The sequence below is a fragment of the Lineus longissimus genome, chromosome 12 (assembly GCF_910592395.1).
Source record: "Lineus longissimus chromosome 12, tnLinLong1.2, whole genome shotgun sequence".
In the NCBI taxonomy this organism is placed as follows: domain Eukaryota; kingdom Metazoa; phylum Nemertea; class Pilidiophora; order Heteronemertea; family Lineidae; genus Lineus; species Lineus longissimus.
Genome location: NC_088319.1, coordinates 3,939,324 through 3,953,192, shown reverse-complemented (window position 1 = coordinate 3,953,192; position 13,869 = coordinate 3,939,324). Strand labels below are relative to the sequence as shown.

The window sequence follows — 13,869 nt, the reverse complement described above, 5'->3', positions numbered from 1 at the left end:
GTGATTTGTAGCCTATTTCTGATTGGATAAAACTCGACAACATCATTAGCATCTCGGCAACAAAATTGATTTTGTATTATTTCGACAACATTTGAGCAACATTTGGCCAACATGTTACCGAATGTTTCCGAATGTTTCCGAACTGTACACACTGCCAACATTTTCGATAACATCGCACCTGGACAACATGTTGGCCAACATGTTTCCCAAAATGTTGTCAGTGTGTACAGAGCTTTACTCGAGACATGGGTTAGAAAGGTGTTCTAATCACCTGTGGTACCACATAAAGATTAGGGCATACTAATCTCGGGATCTGTGACATTAACCCCTGAAGTGGTATGAGACCAAAGTCACTTTATTTGTAAACCATATAACAATTTAAGTAGCCAGAAAAGCATCTTGACACACAAGGCTCCAATACTGCAAAGTCTCCACGGACTGCCGGTTAATAAATTTGGCCTTGTGCTATTCAGAGTACAATTTTGGTGGATATATGCAAACCCAAGTTGACAATGATCACACGCGACAAAATGAAATGGCCAGGGCCATTGTGCTCACCTCACGTGGAGGAAAGATGGATAAAGAGCATGGTATTGTGTCATGTAGTGTTAGGTTTGATGTAGGTCCAAGCAATTACAATTTCCCCAAAATGGCCAATTTACAGTACATTCGACCTCTGTTACCTTGAAAAGTAGGTCAAATCAAAGAAGACCCGGGTGACACATTGAATGGTTGTTAGAATTAGATGTACCTATGATATAAAATTGGTGCCAATCGGGCAAGTCATTACTAGGAATAATGGCATTTTGAAGAATTTAGGATTTGGCCCCCTCCCTGGAGGCCAAACGGCAAATCAGATCGCACCAAACTTCAGTACCTGAGATCATCTGACCAAGGGGTACATGTGTACTTAATTTGTGATCAATAGTCATTGCAGTTAAGAAACGTGCCATAGTTACAGCCTGACGGCGAATTTACGCCATTAGACCTCTGTGACCTTGACAAGAAGGTCAAATTAAAAACCTGTGTGACATATACTGTATGGTGGTTAGATGTACCCATGATATCGAATTGCTGGCAATCGGGCAAGAAGTTAAGGAATAATCACATTTTTAAGGTTTTTGGATTTTGCCCCCTGGTGGTCAAGTGGTGAATCATATTGGACCAAACTTCGGTCCCTGAGATCACCTGACTAAGGGGTGAATGTGTATCAAATTTGGTATCAATAGTCATTGCAGTTTAGAAACGTGCCATCGTTACATCCTAACGGCCAATTTACACCATTTGACCTCTTGTGACCTTGAAAAGGAGGTCAAATCAAAAACCCGGAGGATATATGATGCACCTTTGCTAGAAGTACCTACCATATTTTTTTCAAAATTTCCCGACTACTATTAAGGGAGATATTGCATATTTTCACTTTTAACGTTTGGCCCCCTGGTGGCCAAACTATGAAACGAATCGGACCGAAACTTGGTCTCCAAGGTGTCATTACATAAGGGTACATGTGTACCAAGTTTCAACTCAATAGCTCTAACAGTTACGAAACGTGCCCTGCTAACGGACGACGGACGACGACGACGACGACGACGACGACGACGACGACGGACGACGGACGCCACGGTATGGGATAAGCTCACCTCTGCTAAGAGGTGAGCTAAAAACCCTTGTTTACTGTGGTCATCGCAGATGTTTCAGACAAGGATCAGTAATCACAGCAACCTGTAATCAATTTCAAAAAGAGTGATTACCGGTTTTGCCCGCAGAAAAAAGAATCTTTTGTCACACAGTATAGCAGTTAACTTCCGGTCACAGCGACAAAAATCGCTTGTTTGTGTGGCAATCGCTCATTTGCACGGCACTTACAGGGATATGAAGTCATACAACTTCCTGCTCTTAAACGGGACGTTTAAGAATTAGAGGGCCCCGAGGGTGTCGCTCAAATTGGACCCTGTTGCATGCATCGCGACCGATTTGTCAAAATAAATCCATATTCAAAGGTTTAGCACAGTTTATCAAAAGATAAAGCCATGATTTGGTTTTTTTCTTAGGCTTGTCTGAAGTGTACTCTCCTGACTACATATACTCTTTAAGTTACTTGATCTACGAGTATATCCCCAACTGGCATAAAGATTCTTACCCGTAATGGGTAAAATTGGCAGTGTATGAGGGTCGAATACAGTGCTGGTAAAATGAAATGAAATGGACAGGGGCCATTGCGCTCAGCGTATAGATATTTGGTGGTTAAGAATTCATCCTGGTTAAGTCGGTATGACATGAATTGTATCCTTGCTTGGAGTACCTACCATAAAATTATCATCGAAAACAAGTCACTAATAAGCGAGATATTGCACTTTTGATCTTTTTTAGTTTTGGCCTCCTGGTGGCCAAATCTAGAAGCGGATCAGACTGAAATTTGGTGTCAAAGGTTACAGGACATAGGGAGTCATGTGCACCAAATTTCAAGTTCGTAGCTGTTTTTAAAACAGGATACAGACACCGACGATGACGGACGACGGACACTGCAGTGTTGTATTGTAGAGACTCCCCTACGGTGAGCCAATGACGGAAAATATACAAAGACATACTGGAATATTAGGCAGACTTGGATTGAAATGAGTCACAAATCAATTTGCCAAACTTGCCTCCCGTCCCTGGAGATCCACAACATATAAACTAATTTGTTGATCACAATGACAGCTTCGTAGGAATAAGCATTCAACTTGTGATAGATGCTCACTAAAGTAGGAGAAATCAACACTCAGTCTGACGCTCGGTGGAAATGAAATATGAATTTTTAACAGCTGTCAAGGGGTTGTGGCCCACCGTCGACTGGGTCTTGGGAATATCTGCGGAATGAAACTGTCACATCAGGGAACTTGCATTGATTGATCTATAGATGTACCGTGCTGATCTATTTCCTGAGAAAGAACCACAGAGACATCGTCCAAAGGCCGATGAAGTTTAACCCTTCGATTCAAATTGAAATTGTCCATGTGCACTGAATTCGATAATTTATCCAGACACCATCGTCCTGACATTAACAGGAAATGTTTGTGACACATCAAGTTCTGAGGAGATGGAGATCATCAGCAGTGGCAGGCAGTTCCTCCCGGAGACGGAAAGCTCTGGAACACAGACCTTGGTAGATGCTGCTCAATCAGCCTCAGACGGCCATGCATCTAGGAGAAGGAAAATCCAACCACAAACTAAGACAAAAGTCAGAAGCCTCCAGCCCCTAGAGGCATCAGATAAGGCGACCGATATGACACGTAAGGGCAAGAACCACATCTGTCGTCAAACGCCGAGGAGGAGAACACACAAAGTAAAGTTGTCAAGATCTTCCCTCCTTGGTTGATGATTGTGAGGTAGGCCACAAGGCATTTACCTCTACCATCTCTCCAGCAAGCATGGCCATAACATGTAGACACGTTTCTGACACACACAGTATGAGAAGCCAAGATCTTCTGACCTTCACCTGTACCATCTCTCCAAGCAATCATGGTCATAACATAAACATGACATGTTTTTGACACACCCAGTAGTCAAGCTCTGACCTCGATTTATGTGAGGTAGCTAGGTCACATGACCTTTACCTGTACCACCTCTCCAAGCAATCATGGTCATAACATAAACATGACATGTTTTTGACACACCCAGTAGTCAAGATCTTCTGACCTCCGTTTATGTGAGGTAGCTAGGTCACATGACCTTTACCTGTACCATCTCTCCAAGCAATCATGGTCATTACATAAACATGACATGTTTTTGACACACCCAGTAGTCTGCTCTGACCTCGATTCATGTGAGGTAGCTAGGTCACATGACCTTTACCTGTACCATCTCTCCAAGCAAGCATGGTCATAACATAAACATGACATGTTTTTGACACACCCAGTAGTCAAGATCTTCTGACCTCGGTTTATGTGAGGCAGCTAGGTCACATACCATCTCTCAAAGTAATCATGGTCATTACATAAACATGACATGTTTTTGACACACCCAGTAGTCAAGATCTTCTTGCCTGGTTGATGTGAGGTACACCACATGACCTTCTCTTGTACCACTGCTGGAAGCAATCATAATAACAGGGTAACGTTGTTACCTTTGATCTGTACAATAACTGATTGAGCAGATTGCTGTGACATCCCCTCCACTGCTCACCAATCAAATTAGTCACCAGATCATGACGTTGCCATGGCGATGAGGTCACCAGGCAACCGCTGGAGGCGGTTCATTTAAAAGAGATCAATCGGTATCAGTGATGACTTCATTTGATACAGCGGAAAAACTCGCTCTTTTGTGCGATGATTAGGTCGACTGATCATCTGAGATACAGATCGTAGAAAATATTGTTGCCAGGCAACCAACTGAGGCACTTTTGTGATGGTTTCTTAAGAGGCTTTAAGCTTAGACGCCATCCACTTGGAGTGTGTTATCCTCCGACTTGAATAATGGAGTGGATTAGTTATGCGGCTTTGTTGCTCCTCTCGCGGAAGTCGCATCAGTTTTTGTAAACGGCTTTTAGAATTCGATATTGCGACAAACGGAGAGTATGCTGTAGCATTTAAAGGGGGATTATAGGCAGGAGCAGAGGGGCTAATTTAGCCATCTTAAGGTGACTAATATACACAGTAAGGGCCCTGGGTCATGTCAGATTCAGCACTAAATGTATTTCTCATACAACGGTGAATCATTTCAACGTACTGTGAGATGTGAGAGACCCCTATTGATGGCTTTGTGTAACTTTATCTTGCCTGCCTAGCTGCTGCCTATATTGTCCCTTGAATAGAGAGGTGTCTGCTAACAGAGGTTCAACTGTAGCAGGTGCAGCCATCAGTACAAATAACCTTGTTGCACAGAATTGATATCACAAGTGTATGAAGGCCACATCACACAAGTAAACACTTTGTGCAAACACAAATGAACAACCCAAACAAATCCTACATTCATCAATTCTGCAATCGGGGACATAAAGCTTGAACATGGCAAAAACATGATCAATGTTTGCTAGGAAACATGCAAAACACATATCGATATAGCAAAATAATGATGTATTGTTATCAGAAAAACTGCTTGTTAATTTCTTTATCAGTTTCAACTGATACATGAATGTCATGTTAAAATATATTAAATGCACAGGGAACCAATTAGTCAACTCAAACTGAAATGGATTACCACTTTTGCTAATTTTCCTTTCAATTGAGGACACATTTGACTACGTACAGTGATGCATGATCGTACAGATATCGTAAAGGAAGTTATGGCAAACTAGAGATGAAATTAGATAGATGATATTGGGAAAAATTATATAGCCCGAGGTCACACCCAAAGCTATGCCATGTTGTGGCAAATTTAATTTCTAAATCGACAAACGGATGTTTCCTACTTGGAGCTATTTACATTGTAATATACTTTGCCAATAATGATTTTGCAGGTTTAGTAGCAGCAAATAGCCCCGAGTGATTACGTGAATCAGCTTTGAACAAATATTATTATTCGCATCGACCTGGGAGGCGTCGCTAAACAGACGTTGCATCACGACACCTCCTTTAATTTGATTGGTTGGGTCACGTAGCATATTTCTTCAAAATCGATGTGGCCAGGGTTGCAAGTTAGATGCTATTAAACAAGTATTTTCTCATCCTCTTTATATACATTGACATCCTGAATCAGAGTTTATCATCAATACAAAGTTATCTTCTAACCCTACATGTAACTCTTCCTGAAAGATATTTTGACGCGTCAAAACAAATTTAAAGCCTTCGTGTAAGCTCTAGATCTATGCTGCCAAAAAATCATAAACACTAGTCTTTATCAATTCTTAATGCCACATCATCCACACAAGCCTACTTGACAACGCCCTTATTTTCCAGATTGGTAACAGATCAGCTCATAAGATGGCACAATCTAATGAGCAGATCAGTCATGCCCACTATTTCAAAACAGGATATGCATGCCACCTCTTCCATATTCTGTGCCAAAAAGGAAGCACAGTGATTGGTCGAATGAAGCTCAAAATGGCAGGCATGACTGAACTTCTCACTTTGTCCTGTCATCTAGTGAGTAGATCAGGTACTAATCAACATCTGCGGACTAAAAGATAGTTTCGGCCAAAATAATGCAGGAAGATGACAGGCAAACAACACGCTCTTACCGTCTCTTTATGTTGGAGTAGTTCTCGACGGATCTTGAAGAAATTTTTGCCATATTGTCGAAGCCCTTTGACAAATCGTTTCTGAAGTGAAATAGAAATAAGAAACATCTAATTATTAAAACCCTGATGGTTAATACTGCAGGTGACTGAAATAATGATAGGCATCACGATGAAACTGAAGAAGCTTTAAAATATTCTAGAGGAGTGGTTTAAAGGTTTTGTGCCCTTTTAGAGAAAGAGATAATTGTGTAGTTAAAATCCCTGGTTCAAGCAGATCCAATGGGTGTGTAGACGCAGCTCAATTGTGAAACAACATATTGCATCCTCGAAAGTCAAAACTACAATGTCTCTGAAAGTAAGGGTGCGTGTGTGCCGGGTTATAGCTAGTTTCTGAAATTTGATGTTACATTTTCGTCCTGACAAGGGATGCTACGTCTGGACAGTACAGTAGCTCTCTGATATCAATTGCTTAACAGTCAAACATCTGGCTCTTTGTTCATATCAAAGAAACACTAATTTTTGTGTTTATCTACAATGAAATCAGGTGTCAAGTATTCTCTGGACAACTTCAATAATAAAATAGCCAAAGTTTTAATTGAATCAGAAAGTAATAGTTTTGGTAAGAAACAGACAGTCACTTCAACACACAGAAACGCCCATGATATGAAGACAATTTTAATTTGCACTTCCACAACACAATTCCTGAACATCAAGATATTTGAGTGTTGACACCCAAGTGGCCCCGAACGCCCCATTTCACACCCAAGCTCTGGTATCTGGCTCCACCAGGCTGCAAATAGCACCCTCTAAATCATTGGTTCCGGGGCAGCGCTTATCATCGCTTAGTTTGAGCCTCACTTCCGTTTCATCTCTCGATAACTAAGGCACTCCAGTCCCCAACCGTTTCCTCCAAATCTAATTTGTTCAAGAGATAATGATATTGCCAGAGGGTGGACGCACCCCTTGTGGTCGGACAATAGTGGCTGCTGGAGGAACTGTGGCATATGTCTTGTTTCTATTTAGAGTACAGCATATTCCAAGAAGGTTTTAATCAGCTTTTCAAAAGAGGAGACAGACTGTCCCTGTTCAGCATTCTTTTGCAGCACTGTCTCTACACAGTTTGTTTTATAAGCACTTATACAGCAGATGTAAAAGGACACTATCAGTGTTCTCCACAGGGTTTTCTCAAGGTAGGGTGATACCCTAGATTTGCATGACGTTTTACCAGTGTGCAACACAAGGTAGGGTGGCCAGCAATCTGAGGCAGGGTGGCCCTATAGGAACCCTCTGCAAAGTTCTAGAGCAAGGTAGGGTGGCTCTTCCAAGGTAGGGTGGTAAGCTACCAAGGTAAGGTGGGCCACCCTGACAAATAGCCTTGTGGTGAACACTGAGACCATGAGTATGATTATTACCATCAATGATTTTAATTACATTACAATCAGGTTTTGGTCTACCAGTCTTCATTTTTAAGAAGGGTTGAATGATGAAAAAATAATTAGCTGTGGTTCCACTCTGCAGAGATGCAGTAGACATTATGTCCTGTAAATCACAGACATCATGTTATCATCAGTCCTGGCAATGACAGGGGTAAGTCATCATCTGTCCTCGATATCAGAGAAGCTTTCTGTCCCAGCAATCAAAAGATCATGTCAGCATCCGTCTTGGCAGTCACAGGGATCATGTCATCATCTGTCCTGGCAATCACAGGCATCATACAAATCATCCGTTATTTTTCAACAGTAAAATGCTCATGAACATTTCCTCGAAACACAAAAAGAATATGAATATACTAGCTGCTTTGAGCAAACATCAGTTAAAAAACAATAACTGCACAAAATAACCCTCTAATGAATTTTGCCCAAATCAAGATGCATAGCCCATTCTGCCCTTCAATAAACCTCTTCGTCAAAAACTGGTCAACAAATTCATGAAATAAACGGTAAAAAATATTTCCAAATCTGCATCAAGACTTATCATTACCTCTTGTGAAGCGCATCACACCATTGAAATTCATCACAGGGTGCTTAAAGCGGATTTTTATCCAATGAAAGTGCATTGTGTTGCCGTCTGCCTGAAGCAGGGAACGTTTCTCACGAGTTGGTGAGTGTTTGTAGAAGATTTGAGCAGCGCTTGCCTTGTTTGCTCAGTAAGCCAGGCCCGTCTATGAAACACATTGCTTTCTTATAAGCACTCACTTCAGATGGGCTGGTGTTGATTCAACGTGCTCGGCAGTGACAAAAGATAGAGAGTAGGATGGCGTACTGTTTGAGTTGGATGTTTGAAAACATGTCGCAGGAGGAACCTACTTGGGGGGCTATTCCAACCCAACCAGAACCAAGGAATCAAGTGAAACAATTCTGCATACATTGACTGAGTGCAGGGCATTATGGGCCATGATCTCGTACATCGAAAGAGTAGAGTGTCATCATGACTATTAGGGGCCACCTCAAGTCAATATACTTTTTTTTTATTTCGAAATTAATGAGAAACTTGATTGAGCACAATGCTTGTACTTTGCGATGTGTGCTGTTACTCGCAATGCAAGGAACTGGACGTCACCGAAGTTGATCGAGCAGGAAATAACAATGTGGACGCTGTTGTTATATGGATGTTCCCGATATGTTTCAGAGGGGCAAGATCAAGTGCGATGTACTTGGAAACATTAACAGCTGTGGTCGAGGAGCATGTTTTCAGCGCCATATTGTCATTAACTTTATTCTTTACAAAATATCATCTCTTGCCCCTGCTGTATATTTCCAGAAATCGACAGCATGAAACGATTCAATTTTTCTAAAGTTCCCTCCATACTTAAACCCCTTGGAGCCCGAGTTTCCACCGAAATACCAAGTCCAACCCATAAAGCCCAAGTTTCCGGAGTGAAATGTTGTTTACATCACATTTGACGGCAAAATATTCACAGAACTCAAATTTTCACCCTGGAAAACCATTATGAAAATCATGCTCAGCTACCGCAGTACGTAACCAAAGTTGTCATTCGGAATACCTCAGTTGCACAAAGCTGTAGTGAGTGTTCTTTGTGAAGGGATGCCGAGCGAGTTTTTGCAACTATAGTCGAGGTCAGGCTTCAAAGGGTTAACAAAGATAATCTTGACTAAAATGTGACCATCCTATTGTATGCTAATCACCATGACCTGTCAATGTCACACAGATTCTCTTACACAGATTCATACAATCGCTGTGAATTTCAAAGAACGAACTGCACGCCAATGAACAGATGAACTCTCAATCTTGGAGTGAAACGAACAGAAGATTAGTCCGGCGAATACCGCCTGCAAAGGGTACACCTTCACCTCCCGAGACTTCAGAAAGTTGTCCGCGACCAATAAACAGAGATGGCTGTGCAATTTGAATAACAAGTGACCATTGGACCGTCGGGTCAAACCAACTGGAGTCTGTGCCACCTCAAGTCAGTAATAATCGAAGCATCTTATCGGAGATTAAACTGCACAGCTGTACAAGCAAATCCAGTCAAGATAGGCCGAACTTCTTCCACTGGCATCTGGCCGCAGGGATAAGAGTCCGAGTCGATCAACGCGACACAAGTCTCCTAATCCATCCCATAATGCTTTGTCTGTCACGGCTGTCATTGTCTTCCATCGCCGTTCATGCACAATGGGCGTTTGATGCCGCCCTCTCTTGACAGGAGATCATTTTAGATTAGATCATTTAGTAATGGCGCATTGACACACGAGGTGACTGCAGCATTTTTGAGGAACTAAGGCCAAAATAATATTTTCACAAAAAATCACTTCTTGCACCAAGTAACCTTTTCGTTTTTATCATTGTCTTGTATCTATTGTTTCCTTTTATCATCCAGCATTTCAGTATTTTCACAAATGTTGTTTAAGAAAGAACATGGCCGGCTCCCCCCCCCCGCCAGACAAATCCATGCAATTAATGAGCAGGGTTTCCGCCAGAATTAAATTTGAGGGGAGCAAAAAAAATAAATTTTTCTAAAAAAAAGTTTTTTTTTCTTAATGAAATGGCCAGGGCCATTGTGCTCACCTCATGTGGAGGAAAGATGGATAAAGAGCATGGTATTGTGTCATGTAGTGTTAGGTTTGATGTAGGTCCAAGCAATTACAATTTCCCCAAAATGGCCAATTTACAGTACATTCGACCTCTGTGACCTTGAAAAGTAGGTCAAATCAAAGAAGACCCGGGTGACACATTAAATGGTTGTTAGAATTAGATGTACCTATGATATAAAATTGGTGCCAATCGGGCAAGTCATTACTAGGAATAATGGCATTTTGAAGAATTTAGGATTTGGCCCCCTCCCTGGAGGCCAAACGGCAAATCAGATCGCACCAAACTTCGGTACCTGAGATCACCTGACCAAGGGGTACATGTGTACTTAATTTGTGATCAATAGTCATTGCAGTTAAGAAACATGCCATAGTTATGGCCTGACGTCGAATTTACGCCATTTGACCTCTGTGACCTTGACAAGAAGGTCAAATTAAAAACCTGTGTGACATTTACTGTATGGTGGTTAGATGTACCCATGATATCAAATTGGTGGCAATCGGGCAAGAAGTTAAGGAATAATCACATTTTTAAGGTTTTTGGATTTTGCCCCCTGGTGGTCAAGTGGTGAATCATATTGGACCCAACTTCGGTCCCTGAGATCACCTGACTAAGGGGTAAATGTGTACCAAATTTGGTATCAATAGTCATTGCAGTTTAGAAACGTGCCATCGTTACATCCTAACAGCCAATTTACACCATTTGACCTCTGTGACCTTGAAAAGGAGGTCAAATCAAAAACCCGGAGGATATATGATGCACCTTTGCTAGAAGTACCTACCATATTTTTTTCAAAATTTCCCGACTACTATTAAGGGAGATATTGCATATTTTCACTTTTAACGTTTGGCCCCCTGGTGGCCAAACCATAAAACGAATCGGACCAAAACTTGGTCTCCAAGGTGTCATTACATAAGGGTACATGTGTACCAAGTTTCAACTCAATAGCTCTAACAGTTACGAAACGTGCCCTGCTAACGGACGACGGACGACGACGACGACGACGACGACGACGACGACGGACGCCACGGTATGGGATAAGCTCACCTCTGCTAAGAGGTGAGCTAAAAAGGGTATATGACCCCTCCTGAGACGTTTTTTGGCCCTAAAACCGCTACAATTGGCTCCCAAATGCTCTTATTTTACATATCAAATCATTAAAATTACTCATTTGACAGTAAAACAAACTTTAGTGACCAAAAAGTTACGGGGGATATCCCCCCTTGAAATATTTCAGGGGGGATGAATCCCCCCCATCCCCCCTCTGGTGGAAACCCTGATGAGTACTCTCAAAGAAGAAATGAAAGTATGAGCTTCTTGCAAAGAAGGTCATAGTGTCTCCTTGTTTGGTACAGAAATGATCTCATGAGCAAATGTCATCATGCCTTTGAAAGGGTACGCTACTTTCATCTAATTCATTGTGGCAAATACCATAAGCAAAACAGTTTACCAGGAATAAGCCAAATAGTACATACTAAACCATCTGGAAGACAAGAACCAGAAATACGAATCGCTTGGCCTGATCTTAAGGAACATAGGAGAATCACATAGTGATAAATGTGAGACGCTCATCCTCGTGTCATCAAAGAAAACATTGCTTTTCACCAAGGTTTCATTATTCACTTGAGATTATGTGGTGTGCCATGACAAACAGCAGAGAACGATAGCTTTCAGGATATTTATTCCAGCGTTCTCCACAGGGCCAATTGTGAGGGCTTCCCGGCCTAATTTGGCAGTTTACCACCCTACCCTGGAAGCAGAAACCTCGCCTTGTTCTAGAATTTCAGGTTCTATGTCGCCACCCTACCTTAAATTGCTGGCCACCAAAGCTTGTGTTACACACTGGCAAAACTGCTTGAATATCAAGTGTACCACCCTACCTTGAGAAAACTCACTGCGGAGAATCCTGTATTCATAGGGTGAGACTGTCGAAACAACTACACAACATTTACCATCAAGATGGTCCTGCGACAAAAAACTTGACATGAAATTGACAAAATCTGAAACCAGCATTCAAATCAATTCTGCCAGGCTCATCTTGACCTATCAAGGGTTAACACTCAGGAATTGATTTTCTAATTCTGCTGGTCATGAGCAGAATTTTCAATCGCTAAAGCTTCCGGATGGCCAGGGGTAGAGCACACAAAATACACATGTTAGTACTGCTCATATTCCAATCACCGATATCACTACACCAATACTGGACTTCTTTCCAGCATCAGGTGGCGACATTGGTATGAGTTCATCATGAACACCATGACCACATGCTGATCTTCACTCCACTCATATTGTTTGTGTGTGCGTGTGACTTCACCCACAAACACCAGTGCCCTTGGTGACATTGTAGATTATGTGATCGCACCTGATCACAGGCAATGATTGGTCAAACAGAAACAAAGCCATCTGTCAATCAATACTGGCAACTTTTTCAGCATCTGAATCTATGTTCAGTAGCAAGGAGGTTTGGGGGTATGGGAGTGACACCCTGATCAGTCAGAACCGAAGCTATCAGCCAAACGGGAATAATAGATCAGATGTTCACTTGAAACTTTGATAGACAGCCTGGTGATAGTAGTGACTCTCACCCAGGACTCTTAGATTACAAAGTGAGGTACCAGACAGGCCACAGATCCCAGACAGCCCACAGATCCAAGACAGCTCACAGATCCCAGACAGCTCACAGTTTTCCAGACAGCTCACAGATCCAAGACAGCCCACAGTTCCAAGACAGCTCACAGTTCCCACACAGCTCACAGATCCAAGACAGCCCACAGTTCCAAGACAGCTCACAGTTCCCACACAGCTCACAGATCCAAGACAGCCCACAGTTCCAAGACAGCTCACAGTTCCCACACAGTTCACAGATCACAAGACAGCCAACAGATCCCAGACACCCCATCGTTAACACTGTCTCCTTTCTCAGCCATTCCAGATGTATGGTTGTCGAAATCCTCACTGAGATTAGCAAAGATTCAGTCAGCCTTAATTTGAGGTCCACCAATCACTAACTTCAGACAGATAGTGAATAGGATCACAGGACGGTGATCCCTCATGGATCAAAGGAGATCTCGGTGATTTGCATAAAATTACGCCAGCAAATAATGCATTAGACATGGTTCATTGTCACAAAATCTGATACCAGAGCCAAGAACTACTTATTGTCAATAGCCATAAACTTTTACATTTTTCTGAGCCTGATATCTTATGACTGGTGCATGACAATATCATTTCCAGCAAACTGATGCACTGGTGATCTGATAACAGTAGCAATTAAACTAACTTACTTTTCAGCAATGAAGAAGTGAATGGTTTTTCAACGAAAAATCAAGAAATCATGACCTAACGACAGGAGCCTACCAGTCATATGACCTCATATAGATGTAGACTGGTCTTTTGCATGCATCACACAAAATGAATATATCAAGATTATGATGGGAGCAAAATATTATTGAGAAATGATCGTCTAGCTGGTCCACCGACTTTTAGCCGGAACCCCTTCTCGGTAGACCTCTGCACCAAATTGACTGGAAAATATCACTACTTACCGACTCTTCTTCATTCCATTTCTTCTCAACGCTCTTTGGTACGGGATACCTCACCAGGGCTTGCAGACTCTTCCCAGTGTCGTACGAGTTCGTGTGTAACTGGAAGCAGACGGCAAG

At 42.1% G+C, this 13,869-nt stretch overlaps 1 protein-coding gene across 1 annotated transcript in view; it reads right to left on the bottom strand.

Moving 5' to 3' along the window:
- The window catches only part of LOC135497201 (arginine-glutamic acid dipeptide repeats protein-like), a 93,860-nt gene that overhangs the window by 42,797 nt on the left and 37,194 nt on the right, over positions 1 to 13,869 (bottom strand). The window contains exons 10-11 of the mRNA XM_064786946.1: positions 13,753 to 13,851; positions 6,158 to 6,238 (exon numbers count right to left, since the gene is read on the bottom strand). Coding sequence (XP_064643016.1) covers positions 6,158 to 6,238; positions 13,753 to 13,851 — 180 coding nt within the window. The remainder of the gene's footprint in view (positions 1 to 6,157; positions 6,239 to 13,752; positions 13,852 to 13,869) is intronic.